This window comes from Anabas testudineus, chromosome 18, assembly GCF_900324465.2.
Source record: "Anabas testudineus chromosome 18, fAnaTes1.2, whole genome shotgun sequence".
NCBI classification, from domain to species: Eukaryota; Metazoa; Chordata; class Actinopteri; order Anabantiformes; family Anabantidae; genus Anabas; species Anabas testudineus.
In genome coordinates, this window is record NC_046627.1 from 27,288,639 (window position 1) to 27,308,390 (window position 19,752).

Consider the following 19,752-nt stretch of genomic DNA (forward strand, 5'->3'; position numbering starts at 1 on the left):
TTATCAGAATGGAGTGGAAAATGGTATAGATCAAGGTGATTTATTAAACAAATTGTTCAAAAAACAAATGCTTAAAACATTTTTTATTGAGTTTTATTGAGTCCTTACATTTCTGCACGGTGTGTCTGCAGTATGCCAGAGAAACAGACCAGCTCAATAAGATCAGCAGGAATGAAGGCAGACAAAAGCTTTTCTCTTTGGACCCTGAGACACAGGTATAGACAATGCCTCTTTCTACACTTGGTTGTCCTATGATTTATTTATTTCAGTATTGATTGTAACTATTTGATCTCTCCTCCCCCTCCTACACTTTCCACTGTTTCCTTCTCCCTTGTGCTCTACTTCCTTCTTCACTCACATCTCTTCGTTTATCCTCTGCCCTCCCCACTGGATCAATCTTTCTCCTTGTTTTATCCCCCGCCTTCATGCTCTCTCTTATTTTCTTTCCAACCTCCTCCTCCCTCCTGTCTGATGTCCAGAGGCTGGACTTTTCAGGCATCGAGCCAGATGTGAAGCCATTTGAGGAGCGTTTTGGTCGACGCATAGTGGTCAGTTGCCACGACCTGACCTTCAGTCTCCAGGGCTGCATAAGTGAGAAGGGTGACAGCGTCCTAACGAATGTACGTCATCTTCTTACCTCCACAACACATGCTGTCACACCTTTACTTCTGATGTAACTTTCTTCTTTACCCTAAACCATTTCATAGTCAAATAGGTGACCATATCATGTTGTGATATATATAAAGTGATCAGAATAACTTTGCATGCACCTTGCATTTAAAGCGCATCTAACTATAACACACAGCTATCCATTTCAGGCTGCAGATCTTTTGTTATCCTCAAACTCTGCAGTGCTGCCCCAGATATATACCTTCATAATTCATGTTGCCCTGTCAAGAAGTAATGGAAGTAACCAGACCAAAAGAGAATAATACAACTGGATAGTGTTGTGACATAATTTTATTTATGAGAAAAGCATTTTCCACACAATGCTGCTGCTGCATTTATATATTAGCTTCATCAGCTTTTTAGTTTAAGTTTTAAACTTTATTGCTCCAAATAACCATAGCATGATTAATGTGCCTTGGAAATCTGTGAGCTTTGGGTAGCATGAGGCAGCAGTTTAGAGCACATGCAAGCTCTGCCTTTGTCAGAGTGGATTGCTAGAGTCATAAAATATTGAATTAGACCTCCTCCTCCTCCTTCTGTTTGCTGGTGCATTAGAGGGGCTGTTGCAGAAATTATATTGACTCATGTTTGTGGATTGGAAGCAGCACACACTCTTTTTTCCTCCCGTTCTTTATTTCCTCATTTACTTCCACAGTATTTGTAGGTGTAATGTTTACTGCACTGGGTTATTCTTGACCATCAGGAACCGTCCATCTCACCATACATGCTTCACAACTAGCAATTAACTTTACTGAGATACAATTTTAAGTGGTACTGACTGAATAGCATCCAAGACTCAGTTGCAGTCAATACTGACACTACTGATACTACTGTTTGCTTCTTAAATACAGGTAGATTTAGTCTCTCTTCATACTTGCGACTGTTAATGTGAATGCCAAAGCCAATCATTCTTATGGAGCCAGAGTTACTGAAATGTGAATGTCTCTGCTGAAACCCAAGGTGGAACCGTTCTTTCTCAGCCTCGCTCTCTTTGACGTCTCCAAGAGCTGCAAGATCTCTGCTGACTTCCACGTTGACCTCAACCCGCCCTGCGTCAGGGAGATGCTGACCGACGCCTCGGGCCAGTTGTCCCCGTTGTCAGACTCGGACGGCAGCGGAGTAGGAGTGGAGGGAGGCGGAGTCATGGTGAATGGAGAGTCTGGGAAAGGGAACGGCCTGCCTGTTCTCCAGAGGGTGTCTGAAGCTCTGCTGCGCTTCCCCACACAGGTAGAAACTTGATTGTATTTATTAACCTATGTGATTGAAGAAATTACATTACCTGAGTCACTGATGTCACTGACTAGCTGCTATTCATTACTGGGTGTGACTTACTGTGGTGGTATTCATACAAATCTAGATAAGGAAAACTCAATTTCTGTTAGTTGTCATGGCATTGATAAAAATTAAATAAAAATCTTTAATCAAGACTTTAATAAATAACTATTCTGAAGTAAAGGTGGATGATCACACTTAAGTTTTCTGTTGCCCAAACAATTCTAACTGCTGTGTTGCATTTCTGGGACTGGTTTAAGTTTATGTTGTTCACTTACAGACAAAAGCCACATGTATTCTAGTGCTGTAAAACTTGCTTGTTAGGCAGAGATTTGGCAGCTCTGTCATCCTGTCGGGTTAGAGGTTTTGCTGATGTGATGTGACATCGATTCCATTCCTGATTTTTACATTGTGGCTCTGGCAGTCAGAACAATTAGACCACATGAAGAAATAGCTATGAAGGAGCATTAGTTCTTCTGTTCTCTGCTCTTTCAGTGTCGCATTTTGGGTCTGCTTTCCAAGCGCTAAGTGCAGGAACTGAACTGCTGCATGTCAGATGTCAGATAGTTACAGGTGAAGACATAACAGAAGAGTTGTAGTCTCCTGAAACAAAGCAAGCAAAAGCAGAACTACAAAATGTAATGCAAATTATATGTAAATACAGTCTGTTAATAACGTCTACAATAAACACACTGAGAAGGTTTAGAATTGTCTCGTCATCAGTGGAACATTGTTGACGCCCCATACTTTCCAAGCTTTGTCAGTTTGTGGTTGGATGCAGTTCTACTTTAAAAACGTCCTCAGACAGCTCAGCAAGGTGGCAGACTGCTGAGCTGTCATTTCTTCCTATAACGCTGCTCAGCAATCCCACACTGACTGCAGCTGGTCTGGTTGGGACAGGGACGAAATGAGGAGTTAATGGTTTCTCTCTTCTTATGTCATTATGTCTGCTGACACTGTGATAATTGATACATGGATTTCTCTCTTCTTATCAAAGTTTTGGGCTTTCCATTTTTATGCCATCAAATTATTTCCACATGTTATCCCCAGACAATGCTTGGTCCAGGCCCAGTCTTTAACAACTTTGACAAGAACCACATGAGTTCTCAGTTTAGCTCATTCAGCTAGCATTTGCAAGTGATTTCAGAATCTTTGGTTTGCCAGTTTTTTAATGTGTTTAGCATTGTAAGCTTTATGTATTGTCTTTGCTGTGTTTAAGCTGTAGAGTTTATTTAGGAAAGAATAACGAGCACACGTGATTGTTTCTCTTGGCTCAGGTCTTGTGCAAACCTGATTTGTTCCTGCAGACACACACACACGGGTTCAGCTGCTTTTTGCCGTTAATTTGATCAAGACACTCAGTAAGACTGGTGCCTGCTCTAAATTAGCAGTAGTTAGGTTACAAAATGCTTGCATGTTCGCTTTTTATTGCAATGACACGAGACATGACCGGGCGATCGCAGCAACCGATTGTAAACAGAAACAAAGATGAACAGTGGAGAGACACAGTATTTGTAACAGAGAGTGCAAAAAAAAACAGCAGCATCTCAGACAGTTTGAAAGCTGCATGCATGAAATAAGAGAATAGTTCCTGTGTCTAATTTATGAACTGGCTAATTGCATTAACCTGTAAAAGTGCAACAACATATGGACTAACACATACATACAAACATACAGTAGTAGGCTCTACCGCTGTGATTAGTGTGCTATTATAATACTAGAGCAGACCACAGTTTAATTTAGGTGCCCTGGGTGTGGTCCAAGGACAGTGTCTCCTCTCCTTAAATCTCTCTGGCGGCCACAAGTATTAAGGAGTTTCTCCAGTTTGTTTCCCAGCTAGGACATTGTTAGTGAGAAATTCTGGAAAGATATTCTGATATATGGATTAGCAACCAACAAATTGTAATGTCAGAGATAAAAACCAGAAGCAGCTGTGTGTGGTTGTGTTGAATTTGTCAGTGAATGAGGGCACATGGAAAGAGATGGACAGGATTTCGACTTGGACTCTGACCAGACTGTGTGTGTCTGTCTGACTGGCACCATCCCCATCTCTTCTAAGATGTATAATATTAATACATTCTACATGTAGACAGTTTAAAAACAGTTTTGATTTAAAGCAGCATTAGCTGCTAAAATGGTGCAAGTGCTCCATAGTACTGTGATGAGCACTGTGATGATTTACAGAGTTACTCTTGCAGCTTCTGTCTGGAGTTGTGTTTCATGGATTGTTTTTTATTTGTATGTATGGGTATTGATATGAGCAGTGAGGCCTTGTCTGAATGTAATTTCTGTCCCTTCAAGATTGTTTGAGTCAACTGACACTGCAAGTTACAGAAAGGCTCATTTAACCAGACCAGAAATAGATGTGAGCCCCATGTGGTTTTCCTGTATAACGTCAACTAACAGCAGCCACTTCCCCTGCACTTGTTTTGTAGAGAAGCAGTAGGTCCAATTAAAAGTGAAAACACAATTCACGTTTTAATTGCTGATAATTGTGTAGTTATTTGAGTAGCCATAAGTTAAAATGAATTAAGAGCAAGTAAGATCATTGTATCCATCAAGTGATCTGCTCTTCATGTTCCCTCTGTATTCAATTTGTCCCTTTCTCCTCCAGGGTGTCTTTTCAGTAACCAACCCTCATGCTGATATCTTCCTAGTGGTGCGTGTGGAGAAGGTATTACAAAATGGCATCACCCACTGTGCTGAGCCATACATCAAGTCATCAGACATCAACAAGGTCTGCCACCTTCTCTTTTAACCTCACACCCCAAAAGCAGCATTACACTTTCCACTTTATTTGCCTTTTTTTTCAAATTCCATGCTGATGTTGTTTTCTCCACAGACTGCTCAGAAGGTTCTCAAAACTGCCAAGCAGACGTGTCAACGCTTGGGCCAGTACAGGATGCCATTTGCCTGGGCTGCCAAGTAAGACACATATAATCCATGAGTCAAAATGTTACCCTCTAATAAATCTGTTTGGTTTTATCCATTTGGCTTCACACAAATGCATTACAAGATGTCGGAATATATGATAAAGCCTTGAATTTTAAAACTTAATAGACAATTAATTTATAATGTGTAAATGGGTAACTCTTACACATCTTCTAAATGCTTCAACACATTTTCATTAGATGAAGAAAATAACGTTCAGATTAGTCTTTTTTTCAGTTTGATCATTTTGGGTCAAAGATTTTAAATGTTTATACTAATATACTAACTGGTGCCAAACAAGAACAAAAGGAAGGAACCGGAAAACAAACAGAGGGACCACATGGTTAAAGTATAAAAAGTTGATAAATGTGATAAACTGAAGGATCGTGACAGAACCTCCTTCGTCATGGAGAGCTCCATGTAGTTGTATGTTGATGATGGTGGGAAACTGCTATTCCATCAAGATGTGAATAGCAGTTCACTGAGAGCAGAGGCATGAAGACGTGACATTTAGAATATGGCTGCCTAAAACCTGTCACATACAAAAAACAATCACCTTCAAATATTTCCTATTTCCCCATAGCTGTGTCAAATGTTGTGTCACCTGTTTCCAGGCAGGTGTTCAAAGATGCTCAGGGCAGCCTGGACATGGATGGGAAGTTTTCTCCTCTCTACCGCCAGGACAGCAGCAAAATCTCCACTGATGACATCATCAAGCTGCTGGCTGACATCAGGAAGTGAGTCATCACTACTCTTTTGCTGTTTTAGGCAGTGCTTAGTTACTGTCACACAAAACACTCATGTGCCTGCACATTTATGCCTCTCACATCTTTGTTTCAAACTGTATTGCCTAGGAGACAGTGTTGCACATTGTTGTACAACTGCACATTAACAAATGACACTTGGAATGTTTAAAATTCATTCAGACTTGAATTTACACTTGTTTATCGTGAAGCTCTTTTTTCTTGACAGACCTGAGAAGAGCAAGCTTCAGATCATTCCTGGACAACTGAATGTCACCATTGAGTGTGTCCCACCTGACTTCTCAAGTATGTCTTCATTTGGATACAATCTAAACCCTAATGCTGTTTGTCCATTTGTAAGAGTAGGGATATGAATGTTATGCATCCTTGCATTCATTGTGAAGTAATACATTTAGATTGGATTACTTAAATTAGTAGTCTTAATAACCTTTTGTAATTAAACAGAAAGGCCTAATGACAACTAATCTTTATGATTCCATATTAACATAGAAGAAAGTATATGGCCTCTCTGTAATTTCTTCTGCATCAACGGTTTACACATTTAACTGATGCGGATTTCATCTATAATGCGGTTGTCGCGTTTGGCCCCCCCTCAACGGCTGGGGCGCTGTCCCTGGAACTTGGTTTGTTTTTCCCTTGTTATTCTGTCAGTTTCAGGGCCTCGTCTCAGCTGCTCTGACAGGTGTATGTTTTGGCAGATGTTTTGTATTCGTAATTATGGACATGTGTATTTATACCTCGTGTCCCCCTTATGTTTTATGTCTATGCTAGTGTGTTATCCTTGTTTGCTCCTATTCGTCCTTTCCTTCTTTGTAACGTACCCTGACCTGTGGGTTTGTTTTGTTTTGGTTTGTGTCCTCTATAAATGACCTGTTAAGTGAATGCCTAGCTAGTAAGTTAAGGTTCAAGTTTGTTTTTCTTCTCCAGCTCAGCTGTGATTTTGTTTTCATTTTACATTTATTAGTTGTTTTTTCTTCTAGATTTAGTGATGCAGTGATTTTCAGCTATATTATTACACAGATAGTTAGTTTTGTCCTATCCTGCAGTGTTCTGCTGCTACAGCCTTATGTTTATTTTTATGTTGTTTGAACTGCAGTTTGTCCTTGTGTGTCTTGCATTTAGGTCTGCTTGTGGGCGTGTTTGTAACAGTGGTGTCGAAATAACAACACAATAAGCCTGTTGTAAAAAACAATAAAAACAGGTGCAAAATCTACTCTTACAAACATGGTGCTGTTTCTAGAATACAACAGAGTAGTACATGAAAAGAAGAAAGAAACAAGAAACTCATGGTAGAGAATTTGGTATGAGTTGACAACTAAAGATGACAAAAACTGAAAGTCACAGGGGAGAAGGATAAATAGAAAGTCAAGGAGGAAGAATCAACTCAGTATCCTTTCCACAAACGAATTAGGATAATTATTAGGCTAGGATTAGGATAACTAATTAAGATGCAACTGTAGCTTTTGTGCAGCCCAAAGCATTTTGCATTTCATATGCATGGCCTCAGCTGTTTCGTAATCAATATACATACTTATGTAAACCGACAAGCAATTTGGATGTTTGTTTTCTACTTAGCTTTGTTGTTGCTATCTGTCCTCCCAGATACCGTGACTTCCTCTTACATTCCTGTCAAGCCCTTTGAGGATAGCTGCGAGCAGGTGTCAGTGGAGATCGAGGAGTTCCTCCCAGATGAGGCCAAGTACAACTACCCCTTCACCACCTACAAGAACCAACTGTACATCTACCCCCTTCAGCTCAAATACGACAACCAGAAGTCCTTCACAAAGGTGTGTGACTCCGAATGAAGCTAGATAAATAGATGTGGGTGGTTATGCTGGGCGTGAGTGATGAAAATGTTTCAGCAGAGATTGCCGTCTTTATTATTCCTGCCTAGAGAGAATGATTCACTCATTGTGTGTGCATTGATTGACTGAGGTAATATTTTCTCCACACCAGGCAAGAAACATTGCAGTGTGCATGCAGTTCAAAGATTCAGATGAAGAAGGTGCAGTTCCTCTAAAGGTGAGTTCTATGTACTAAATATATTGCAGCATGTGCACTACTGTATGTTCACAGACAAGTACAAAATGATGACACTGTTTCCTGGTTTCCTGTAGAAATTGGTCAAGAAATGTGATCTGATCTTCACCAAAGTCACATATATCAACAAACACAACTTTTCTATGCTAATAAACTCAATCAGTCTTTTATTAAACACAACCATTAAACATGAATGATGGTGGAAAACGTCGGCCCCAAACCATGATAATCCCTCCACCCAGCTTTATTTTTGAGGTGATGTTTTTATCTTAACACTTTGACTAAACACACACTTACAGCGCGGCACTCCTTTTGACTACCATCATAGTTCTGTGTGTGCAATAATTTGTCTCGATAAACATATAATGCGTAAATTTTATTTATGTGTATAACAACTCTGATACATCCACAATCACATATCGAGGTTCCAGAGGGTGGATGCACCTTCAATTTAATTAGAAACCTATTGACAATTTTAATTTGACACTTCAGTCAAACAATTCTTATTCTAAATATACTGTAGCTTGAGCTTTACATTTGTACATCTTACACATTATTCCTATTTTTGGTCGTGTGTATGTCATGTGGGTGGATAGATCCTTAGACAAGACCTATTTACATTTACCCTGCCTACCCTTATACCCTTGTCTCACTTGTAAGTCGCTTTGGGATAAAAGCATCTGCCAAATGACTGAATGTAAATGTACCCATTTTGGTAAAATGGTGATCGAGTGGTAACACCTATGGTAAAAGTACAATAATACTGTCATGACAATTTGTGGATCTGTGTAGTGGGATTGGATCAATGGCAAAGGCCTCAAAAGGATGAACTTTTCTTTTTAAAAAAAGTAGAAGTCTGAGAACAGCTGAGGGGCCAGAAGAGGAGAAAGGAAAAGCTCACTGAAGCTGCTTATTATAGCTGGCAGGAGAAGATAATGAATGGTCACTATTTTTCCTCTCTTCTCTTCCCTTCTGTTACTCTTTGGCCACACATGTCAGATATTTGTGGGTGGAAACAGTCATCAAAGCACCGTGGATTGTTTTTCTTTTCACTTTTCCAGAAGGAGGAAGGAAAGCAGAAATTCTTTCACTACAACCGTCAAAACATTTACACTTGATGCTCTTGATTAAGGCTGTACATACGAACAGCTCAGCAATCAGCAGTCGGAGGTATTATAGATTCAATGCACACACCCATATGCTGGCGGGTCTCGCACAATGCTTGAAGTACAGTGAGGCTGAAAGTTGTTTACTAACAATATGCAGGAGCCAGTAGCTCAACTCTCAGGAGATTTAATCAGGTAGCGGAACCTCTAGGAGGTTTTACACAGCCAGACACAAATCTGGCTGAGGGGAAATTCTTTTGAAGCTTTGGGGACACGGGACGTGAGAGTTAAAGGAGATGAGATTTCTGAGAAGCAGTGAGTTGAAAATACATGAATTTCTGCTGCCTCCAAGCTGTTATGTTTGTCATAAATCATCTCTTGTTGATCAGTTAAATCTCATGAGCTGAGGTTTGATTTATTTGATTTAAAGGCTGAAACTATTACTAGTTCCACTTCCACGCACAGCAGGAAATACTTGGCATAGTCTTGCATGGTATTCTACATGTATGAACATGACAGCCTCTATGACAAATAAGATGCCAACCACCCACTCCAGCTTCCTCAACCCTCATCCTAAGTCAGGTAATCAGGACCTCTATCAGCCCTCCACTTGCTGCTGCAGTTAGGGGTCCTGTTTTCCACTGTGGTACACAAACCATGTACCGACTCTCTGTACCTTGTGATGTGCAATAACAGATCTTTCTTGAGATGTGCTTACCCTCCACCTTCCTCTAGCACTATCAGCTCTTTCCCACACTAGTAGAGGTCCCTGTCCTGTCTCTTGAAGGCTCTCCCACCCTCAGGGCTCATCTAGTCATTCTGCAGCTGTTTTTTTTTTCTGATCCAGGATCAGCAGTCTGCCTTTCAATCATTTGGCTCCAGAACTATGTCCTCTGGCCAGCTCTGCTCATTACTGTTCATTAGAGATGACTACAGTTGTTAGCATCCTAATTAGAGTATCAAAGCAACCATCAGAACAGTTTTGTTCTTCCCCTTTGTTGCTCTTCATTAGAAAGATCCTGACCTGGTCGAGCTTGACCTGGCTGCACAGATTTATTTTTCCCACAGAGCTTCTTCTGGGAGAGGTGGCTCCTCTGATACAAAACAGAGCTTTGGCTATACAGCTTTTTCCCAAGAGTTTGAGGGTGTATTAAGAAAAGATCATGCATTTACATCTGCTAGTGGCTCTAGCTGCCATTTGGAAAGACAATGAATACCTCAAAATGTTTGTAATTGTAACTGATTTCTGTGTTTTTTTTGTCATCAACATCCAGCAGAGAAAGGGCACTGCTGCTTATTTAACCTAGAACTGAAAAACTATATATTTTATGATGACGAGGCTCCTCTTGTGCTTATGTCAGGTTCTCTCTTCTAGTTTCTCCGTTTGTCTTCTTACTTGAAAGACTCACACAATAGTGAGCTTGCACACTTGCCCCCTCTTTTCCCTAAATATTGTCAGTAAGCTGGATTTCGGAGCACTTACTCACTGCTATGCACCAACATCTAAGGGCCAGAGTTGAATGACTGATGTGTTTGCTTGCCTTTCAGTGCATCTACGGAAAGCCGGGAGACTCGCTCTTCACCAGCAGCACTTATGCAGCCGTCCTGCACCACAACCAGAGCCCGGAGTTCTATGACGAGGTGAGCTGACGCCATTGTATTCTTGACCCCATTAAAATACATCTAAGTTCATCTGCAGTGGTACAGGCTTCTGAATTATTTGTTCAATAAAATGTGAGAGCATTGATGCTAAATATTAAGAAGACATTTATGAAAAAGAGCCCTGGAACCTCAGTTTTTTGTTTTCAGTGGCAATAGCTGTGCTCACAACTCTCAGAAACCCTCAGCCAATACTGAGGTAATCCCATAAATCTGTCTCAGGGCAGAGCTGTGATCTCACACTGGTCAAACAGTCCCACTACACACACATGAATCCACAAGCTTAGCAGAAGAGGTACAGTCAGGATACGTAAGAGAGGTAGAACAGAGGGGGTTCATATGGCCTAGATAGCAGACAGATTAGATTCCCCACATCCAATCACATGCACACATGCATATTCACTGGGATTATCTCTTCCTGCTTCAGCTTTTCAACACATCATGGATCAATTCTGGACAATTATCTATATCTTTGATTTTCTTTTAATCTGTAAAATATCTTTGATCACAGAGAAGCTCTACATTATGTAAGATTGATTCATTGTTACTGTTTTTATTCATGTGTCAAGGATTTGTCACAAGCTTTTTATCTGATTTACTTAAAAATTTGAATTTTGACACATGGAATGACACAGATCTGTGTCATAAATTGAAGAATCTGTCATATTTGTTCATGATATTAAGCAATATGTGGGGAACTTGCTTTGTATTTGTTTTAATTATGTGTCATATCCTGTGAAAAGATCAGTGTGCTCCCAAGAACTGTGAGAATACATTTCCTTGCTGTTGCTGCCCCCTGGTGGATTTATTTATATATCACAACTATGTAAAAATCATTAGTGCTATTAGTACAGGTCTTCCACAATTTTGAAAGCATGTTACTTTGGATGTTGTGGCTTATTGAATGTTGAAAGAAACAGATCAAGTTTAAACCATTGCACCGTTCCACTGCATGCAGGTAAAGATTGAGTTGCCGGTCCACGTGCATGAAAAACACCACATCCTGTTCACCTTTTACCACATCAGCTGCGAGTCCAGTAGCAAAGCCAGCAGCAAGAAGAGAGAGGGAGTGGAGTCACTGGGTGAGTCTGGTGGCATATTGATTCTTTGTGTGTCTTTATTGTCCTGACAAAAAGCATTAAAGTCAAGTAAATAAGTAACAATAAATAAAATAAATAATGGCAGGTAAATTATTATTATTAATATGTGTATTTATTGGTAAAGGTATAGTTTTTATCTTGGTTTGCTAAGAGTTTTACTACTTCCATGTGTTCCAGTGGGTTATTCCTGGATGCCTTTGCTAAAAGACGGTAGGATGCAGTCAGTAGAAGTCCAGCTACCTGTAGCCGCCACCCTGCCTGCTGGATACCTGTGTCAGGACACCAGGAAGGTACAATCACATGTAAAACTCAAGCTTTCTGAGCCAATGGAAATGTGACATTTATCTCTTCAATGTCCTTTATTTGTGTACACAGTGTCAACATGTGAAAATGTCCACATATGAAACTGTGTCGACACTAGTAGTGAGGTTATTTCTGAAAAGAAATTGTCTATTTTGTCTCATTTGAACAGTCCCAACCAGATATCAAGTGGGTGGAAAATGCCAAAACACTGTTTAAAGTGAGGACTCATGTAGCATCAACAATATATGCTCAGGTGCAACTTCTTCTTGTATTCTTTACATGAACATAAAGAAACCACAGACGGTATCTATGGATGATGCTAATATTGTGCTGTTACCTTCACAGGACCTGCACCTACACAAATTCTTCCAGCACTGCCAGCTGATGAGGACGACATCAGAGGGCAACCCAGCAGAACTTATCAAATACCTGAAGGTGAGATAATGTAACGCAGCTCACAGTCAGTCATAAGACAGCAGGGATTCATTTCCAGATACATCTCATTTACAAACACAGTGGTGGTTCAGCTTACAGCTGATTTTTGCATGACTGTAAGAGACCTCTTATTTACTTTACATAATGCAATTTGTTTCTTTTCACAGAAACTTTGATTACCTTAGTGAATTAAAATAATACATTAATTAATATTTTAAGGATTTTCATCTAATATACAATAATGTCTATTTCTAAATAAAGGTCTGGTGGTTTAATATCTCAGTTTCACAAATAAATAGGAATAAAAAAAATTGATGGGTAATGACAATAGAACAGTTTTTCCATTTTCACTAGTGGCTCATTTTGACTTGTGACTCATCTATTTTATTTTCCCACAGTGCCTACATGCTATGGAAACTCATGTCATCATCAACTTCCTACCAACAGTGCTGATGCAGCTGTTTGAGGTGCTCATAGCGGCCACCAAAGAAACCCATGAGATTGCTGTCAACTCTCTGCGGTCAGTTGTTCCCTTGTGTAAAATGTGCTTCAGTTTATTTCTACAGATCAAAATGCTTATATGATTTCCCTGCTCTGTACTTTCAGTGTAATTATACATATAGTCTCCAGATGTCACGAGGAAGGACTGGAACACTACCTGCGCTCTTTTGTTAAGGTAACCTACTGATAGTGACCCCATAGTGCTAAAATTCAAATAATCCCCACATTTATTTTAATTTTTTTGTCTCTACAGTATGTGTTTGTGACCAACAATCCTGCATCGGGAAACTCACCAACCACTCATGAGGTGCTGGCCACCACTGTTACCGCCACCCTGAAGCAAACTGCTGATTTCAACACCAGCAATAAACTGCTCAAGGTTCACTTTTTATCACCTGTTAGTTGTAGTACTGACAATGAACAACAGGTAGTAGACTTGCCTATACAATGGCCCCCTCTGCTCCTCACAGCAGATTGTTGTGTGCATTTCCAGAGAACATGCTCCTAAGCAAGTAGCTTCTTGTACATTGTGTCTCATCATTGTGATTGTTGTCTTTATGACATTTTTCCTTATTGTTTCCAAGGAAGCCTATCTTATGAGAAATACAGTCTAACCATGATCTTTATTCACTTTGTGTAGTACTCCTGGTTCTTCTTTGAAACCATGGCCAAATCCATGGCCCAGTATCTACAAGAAGGCAACCGCATAAAGGTTGGTATTAAATAGTTTGCTCACAAGCCGTTTGTGACACGTTCTTCATGTCTGTGTGTTAAGCAGCAGGCTTTGATTGCAGCTCTAACAAAGGTCACTACTGTCTCTACCTGGCCTGGATCTCATGTGTCGCTAAACTTGTTAAAACATTCACAAACAAACAAACCTCACACACACACTCATACTAAATCATGAAGCCATGTGTATATTTCACATTCTTATGCCATGGGTCTGCATATCATCTGCATCTTAACCAACAAAGCCAGACGCTCAGCAGCGAGCACATTTGGCTCCATTTGTATGTTGCTGTTAAGATGTTGATCGATGATTTGTTGAGATAAAATGTTTACATCAAAGTTTTTCTACTTTATACTGATAATCCGTCTTCATGTTTCCAGCTATGTGACATTGTGGCTTTTTAATACCTTCTTTAAAGGCTATGTGGTATATATTGTGTTGTTTAACATCTTCAGATGCCGCGGCCGCAGCGCTTCCCTGACAGTTTCCACCAAGCACTCCAGTCCCTGGTGTTGTCCATCATGCCGCACATCACAATCCGCCACATGGAAATCCCTGAGGAAGCCCGCTGCATCAACCTGAGCCTGGCCAACTTCATCAAGGTCTGAATCCCACATTCAAACATGAAAACAAGTACACCTACATTTAAGTTACCAACGTAAAGGCTGTTTGTGATAGAGGAGAATATAAAAACAATTCAGCAAAAATGTTCTTGCCGTTAAGTAGTTAACAGTTCATCGAACTTTCACAAGTGTTTTTAGATTACACATCGCTCATTTCCTAACATGTCTGTTTGCTAACCAATCTTCTTCTCTCCTCAGAGGTGTCTGACTTTCATGAACAGGGGCTTTGCCTTCGGTCTGGTCAATCACTACATGTGTCATTTCGGTCTCAAAGATCCCAAGGTACATGTTTAATCTTAGTGCTGCCAACACACAAAAAAGCAAGACTGTAGAAATGTGAATGAGGAAAAATGTAAGAGAACTGTTGGAAGATGTGAGGCCACTGAAAAGCAGGAGGACAGTAGTAAACTAAAAATAACAAATAGGGGACTTATCAGACACGATAGGCAAAGTTGTGTATTTTAGCCAGACATCACAAAAAACATTTACAGTTCCTCCTGCTGTATCCGCCTGTCTGTATCAGCACATTTGACTACCAAATTAAACCAACACAGTCCCTAGACACACGTTGTTTGATCAGCTCTGTCAGACGCCTTCAGGATTATATTTGAACAATAGAATTATATTTATGCACTCGGGCAGTTAACAGAAATATGTGTGGGCACTTGCAATGCACACAGTCATATGTTTTCTTTTTCTTTTTGTTTGACTCAGGTGCTGACTGAAATGAAATTTGAATTCCTGATGGCAGTGTGTAACCACGAGCACTTCATTCCTCTTAACCTGCCAATGGCTTTTGGTCGCACCAAGCTACAGAGAGTGCAAGGTGAATCTTAGACATTAGTTCCTAGCTTCTTTTCAACACATACATCCTACCTTTCTTCTTACCACATAGGTAACCACTGACTAGGTGTCACATGACTCCCCCACCTGCACCCTCAACCCCCTTTCTGACCTTGTTCTGTCTTGCACCCACCACTCTGATCCCCTCTATTAACCTGCCTGTTCGTACGCAGGTCTACTGTTAAGCAGGTGACAAACTACATCTGCCTGCCAGAACACTGGTCTGTACCTGCTTAACAAGTTTTTCCAACACTTGTTCACGTTACACGGTTTGCACAACGACAAGTGAAAAACAAATGCTGCATGGATTGTTTACAGTTTTACCCCCAATTCCTTTAATTTTACTTCCCCTCTCTGTTTTTGTTTTGTTTTGCTTGTGGTCAGATTTTATTCCATATGCGACGGAGCTTTTTGGCCCTGTAGGTAGGTGATGCTCACCGCACCATACCGTCCATCCAAGTTTGCTGCTGTATTGCAAACACTTTGCACATGGCCATGCCTTGCTCTGACCTGCACTAACCTGCCATCCTCTCAGCACCTAAACACCCCCTTTTCTCACAGAACAGCCATTCTTTCCCACTCACTCAGGAAAACGCCAGTGCAAGGCTTACGCCATCATCTGCCTGCCAGGGTATGATGTACAGCATATAAGGGCCTGAGCCTGTGTGTTGTAGATAAGAGGAGCTTGTGGGAATCAACTGACCCTCTTTTCTTAATGCTTAATTGACTAAATACTGTACTGTAAACACTAGATAGAAACATCCCTCGTTAAGCTGCAGTTCTGTCTCTGGCTGTTTATGTCTGTCTTCTCTTTGTCTCTCTTTCTCTCTCAGTCTGCCTGTCTGTCTTTGTCATTAGAGAAGATGATTGCTGATGGTTCTTCAGTTCCCAGGCTGCATTACCTCTTCTAACATTAACACTGCATTTCTGTGAAACTAAATGCTATTATTTGTGTTGAAACCAACAACTTCTCATGTCCAGCTCTCTGATTTCTGTTGGTGTATTGATCTTTTCTGAACACGTTCAATGAGACTTTGCAACATTATACAGTACATTTCCTAATGTAGGCACAAAGTAATGAATTATTTTAACTCCTCTATTTGAACATCTGCCTGAATGTGCTCCATAATTTTGTTGAGATTCACTGAATTAGACATATAAGACCAGCAGTAATTGTTCTTTTAACCAACCTTTAATTGTCTTAAATATTCTGTGCAGCATGTAGACACAGGTGACACGGTTAGAAAAGTGTTTGTCTATGATTTTAACAAACATATTAGTAAACATATTTCACAAGATTGGAAATTTCACCCTTTCAGTACCTCACTCTTAGTCTGAGAGAGTACTCCAATTACCATATCGGTATCAACATCAGTTCTGCCCCTCTCAATGTACTAACACTTGTGTTGCTCAACCATAGAGCAGAGTCTGGAGTTCAGTCTGACGGAGGATTATTGCCGTAACCACTTCCTAGTGGGGCTGCTGCTGAGAGAAGTGGCTGAAGCCCTGCAGCAAGGGCCAGAGGTCAGACAGCTGGCCGTGAGCGTGCTCAAGAATCTTCTTATTAAACACGCCTTGGATGACCGCTACACAGCATTCAAGGTGAAGAGCTATACTGAAAATCTAACAACCTATAGAGAAATGTCTTGCCTATTATTTCAAACATGTTTGTTAAAGTTACATAATCTGCCATGTCATGAATCTGCCTTTTTCTGTCATATTTCTTCAAGCAGGACAAACATTCTCCTTCTTTAGTTTATTATCCACCAATCGCAGTCAGAAACTAAAAATTTCTGCAGGAACAAATTAACACTTTGTCACAAAACTGATCAAATCCAAATGCCGCTCTGTTCACAGTATAATGAACCAAGCCTCTCTTCTGCAACAGTCACTTCTAATTTTGTATAAGTAATGTATACATTTGGTTCAGGCCAAAGCTTCGGCTGCATATCTTAGGACATTTTAAAAACTACAAGCACACACAATTCTCTCCCGACAGTGCAACCTATTTGTATTAGCACTTTATTGTTTGCATATAAGATGTTAATGTTTGATGAGGCACAGGTTTGGCACAGGTCACACACTGCAAACACACTACGATGTAGTTCAACAGTGTGCTCACCCCAAACAAGACAGCAACGTCTGTTATGCAAACAAGCCAGTGTTTGAGTGCCGGCGTCACTGATACCTGTTGAGGACAGATGGCTATTGAGTAGAATGACAGCAGGATGGTCAACAACTATATACTTAACAATACTACAATAGCCTTTTAGCACATGTGTAGTCATGTTGTCTGTATTGTCATTTGTTATAGTGCTCATCTAGTCATATTTAATGTTGTAGAACCAACAGGCCAGGATCTGTTTGCTCTATCTGCCTGTTCTTGAGCTGCTCTACCAGAACTTGAAGCAGCTGTCTGCCAAACCCCACACCTCCAGCCCCGGCCTTGGCCTTAACGTGAGTCCCCTCGCAAACCATTTTCTTGATTGTAGCATTAAGAAAAGTATAAAGATCAAGTCAATATTAAACTCTTTGTCTGGCACAGAGGCACCTAATTCAGGTTCAAAGTAACCTTGATTCCTATGATACTTGAGCTTCCTCTGTATCTGAATCAAGATTCAGGATCAGAGGAACATTTGCTCCTTTGTAATGGGGAGATTCCTTCATGTAAAATATATGACAAAGTCCAATAATCCTCCAATTGGAATAGTTGGCTAAAAGCTGAATGAAGTGTAGGGTGTGGAACAGTTTACATGTCATTTTCACTGCTTCCATCCTGTGGTTGTCCAGGGCTCCAGAGATGACCTGATATCAAACAGTTCCACAGACAGCAGGAGAATCAGCACCGCAATCGAAAAAGACCACAGTGAGTTCAGAACCACAAACCGAACAGTATCTATAGCCTCTTCCTGTTTATTGATCCTCCATTATCATCACCACAGATTCTCTCAGCACCATGGGTACAAAGCAGTTTTTATGTAACACACAACTTGATCCATTAACGGCACTCTGTTGGTCTGAAAGCAGCGGCTGTGTGCTAGACATGTGCCACTAAGAGTATTCTGTATGTTGTTGTTTGTTTCTTCTTGGGATTTGGCTGCATATGCACCATAGCACTTACCAGAGTCAGTTTTTTTCTGTGATGATGTCGTTAAGATGAGATAAGATGAAAAGCAGCACACAAGAAAGGACAAGTATTACGCAGCAATAACAATAGCCAAAGCAAGTTAGAAAACAAGGCAATTAGCTCAAAGTGAACACAGGTATCGTTATCATTAATCTTTCCTCCTCTTTAATGGCTATGGTAGTTTTTCATGAGCGTAGATGATGGTTAAAATGTTGTTAAACTGAGCTAGAAGACTGAGAGACGAATAGCACCATAAACCATTAAGGATGTTCGTGTTCTCCCCTCATTTAATCTTGCATTTTAATAAAGTAGAATTCACGTGAGATGGATTTAAAATAAACACTAGTTGAAATCAAAGCAGAGGACACTGACATACGCTGACCCTGCATACTCTTCCCATACTGCAATTCAGTAGCTTACTCTCCCTGGTGACATTGCTGGGGTTATAGTTCTCAGATTTCCCAAAGCTCCTTCTGAGAGTCACTGAACATGTCATTTGACATGTTTTATGGGCCCAGCTAAGTCTAAATCAAGATTTTGCTTAAGAGAGTATCTGTTTCTCCCCTATATGTGCAAATGTTGCTGCCACTGAAACTGTAATAGCTGAGCCAGTGAGTATAATTGAGTGTGCTGCTTTCAGTTGACATTAACAATGTGTCACTTTGTTGGCTCCAGCTCTGCCAGCTCAGAATGGGCATGTTGTCAGGAGAGAGGACTCCAGAGGCTCCCTGTTTATGGACCCAGGAACACCAGATAGCCTAGAGGTGAGGACTTTTCACACCAGCTGAAAAACTTCATCGATGTATCCGCAGCACAGACTGACACATACACATTTGTTTTGCTGGAGCTGGAACAGTTTAGAAAAAAATTATTTGATCTCTTCTGTCACCTTGTAGGAGATGTGTACAGTTCCTGGGGCTAACGCAACAAACCCCTCTCTGTTCCTGCTGTGCAGCTATGGCCCATTAAATCAGATGGAAAATTTCAGTTGCATTGCGTTCATTTTAGTTTAGGACAGGCCAAACACTACAAGTGTGGACTCTCGGCCACCATAGTGACACCATATTATTTACTGAGTGAGAGTATGTTTTACTGGCAAATACACAGGCTTTGTGTGAACACAAGCTTATTCATGACGTCTGGTCTGAGGCCATACCTGAGTGTGCATCCACATTCTGGTCATGCAGTTAGGTTTTAAATATAGATGGACTGCAGACTCATCACCTGTGTAAATACATACTTGAAGTAGATTTGAAGACACTGTATTCGTTTTATGATCTGGTGAACAGCCCACTGCAGCAGCAGGATCTCGATAATGCAACTTTAGGTTACTAGCTAGTTTAGCAAAAAAAAAAACAAAAAACAATCTTTTGTTTTGCTCTTTTTTGTTTGTGTTTTTTAATAAATGAATGATTAGTACACCTGCTTCTCTCTACAAGAAAAACTATAAAAAGTTTTACTGTCTACTCAAGCATACACTACACTTCTGCATTAAAAAACACTAAATACATAGGAGGCTAAGTCTTTATCACTTAACAATAATACTTTGGAAAGTGATACAGATAATAAAGGAGAAAATAAACAACATTAACCCTGCCTATTTGAAGAGCCACAGACAAGTGCTGTAGTAGAAAAAGAGTTCACTCTTC

At 40.4% G+C, this 19,752-nt stretch overlaps 1 protein-coding gene across 3 annotated transcripts in view; it reads left to right on the forward strand.

Annotated features, from left to right (window-relative positions):
* The window catches only part of dock11 (dedicator of cytokinesis 11), a 58,063-nt gene that overhangs the window by 15,010 nt on the left and 23,301 nt on the right, over positions 1-19,752 (forward strand). For 2 of the 3 annotated variants that reach the window (XM_026353528.1, XM_026353530.1), the window contains exons 10-35: positions 132-215; positions 480-620; positions 1,630-1,896; positions 4,556-4,678; positions 4,784-4,866; positions 5,487-5,609; positions 5,845-5,921; positions 7,239-7,423; positions 7,593-7,658; positions 10,331-10,423; positions 11,400-11,523; positions 11,719-11,831; positions 12,014-12,097; positions 12,190-12,279; positions 12,678-12,799; positions 12,886-12,955; positions 13,034-13,159; positions 13,421-13,492; positions 13,966-14,112; positions 14,332-14,415; positions 14,848-14,959; positions 15,361-15,399; positions 16,397-16,578; positions 17,320-17,433; positions 17,767-17,842; positions 18,779-18,867. In XM_026353528.1, coding sequence (XP_026209313.1) covers positions 132-215; positions 480-620; positions 1,630-1,896; positions 4,556-4,678; positions 4,784-4,866; positions 5,487-5,609; positions 5,845-5,921; positions 7,239-7,423; positions 7,593-7,658; positions 10,331-10,423; positions 11,400-11,523; positions 11,719-11,831; positions 12,014-12,097; positions 12,190-12,279; positions 12,678-12,799; positions 12,886-12,955; positions 13,034-13,159; positions 13,421-13,492; positions 13,966-14,112; positions 14,332-14,415; positions 14,848-14,959; positions 15,361-15,399; positions 16,397-16,578; positions 17,320-17,433; positions 17,767-17,842; positions 18,779-18,867 — 2,886 coding nt within the window. The remainder of the gene's footprint in view (positions 1-131; positions 216-479; positions 621-1,629; positions 1,897-4,555; positions 4,679-4,783; positions 4,867-5,486; positions 5,610-5,844; positions 5,922-7,238; positions 7,424-7,592; positions 7,659-10,330; positions 10,424-11,399; positions 11,524-11,718; positions 11,832-12,013; positions 12,098-12,189; positions 12,280-12,677; positions 12,800-12,885; positions 12,956-13,033; positions 13,160-13,420; positions 13,493-13,965; positions 14,113-14,331; positions 14,416-14,847; positions 14,960-15,360; positions 15,400-16,396; positions 16,579-17,319; positions 17,434-17,766; positions 17,843-18,778; positions 18,868-19,752) is intronic. The other variant, XM_026353529.1, reaches the window with a different exon arrangement.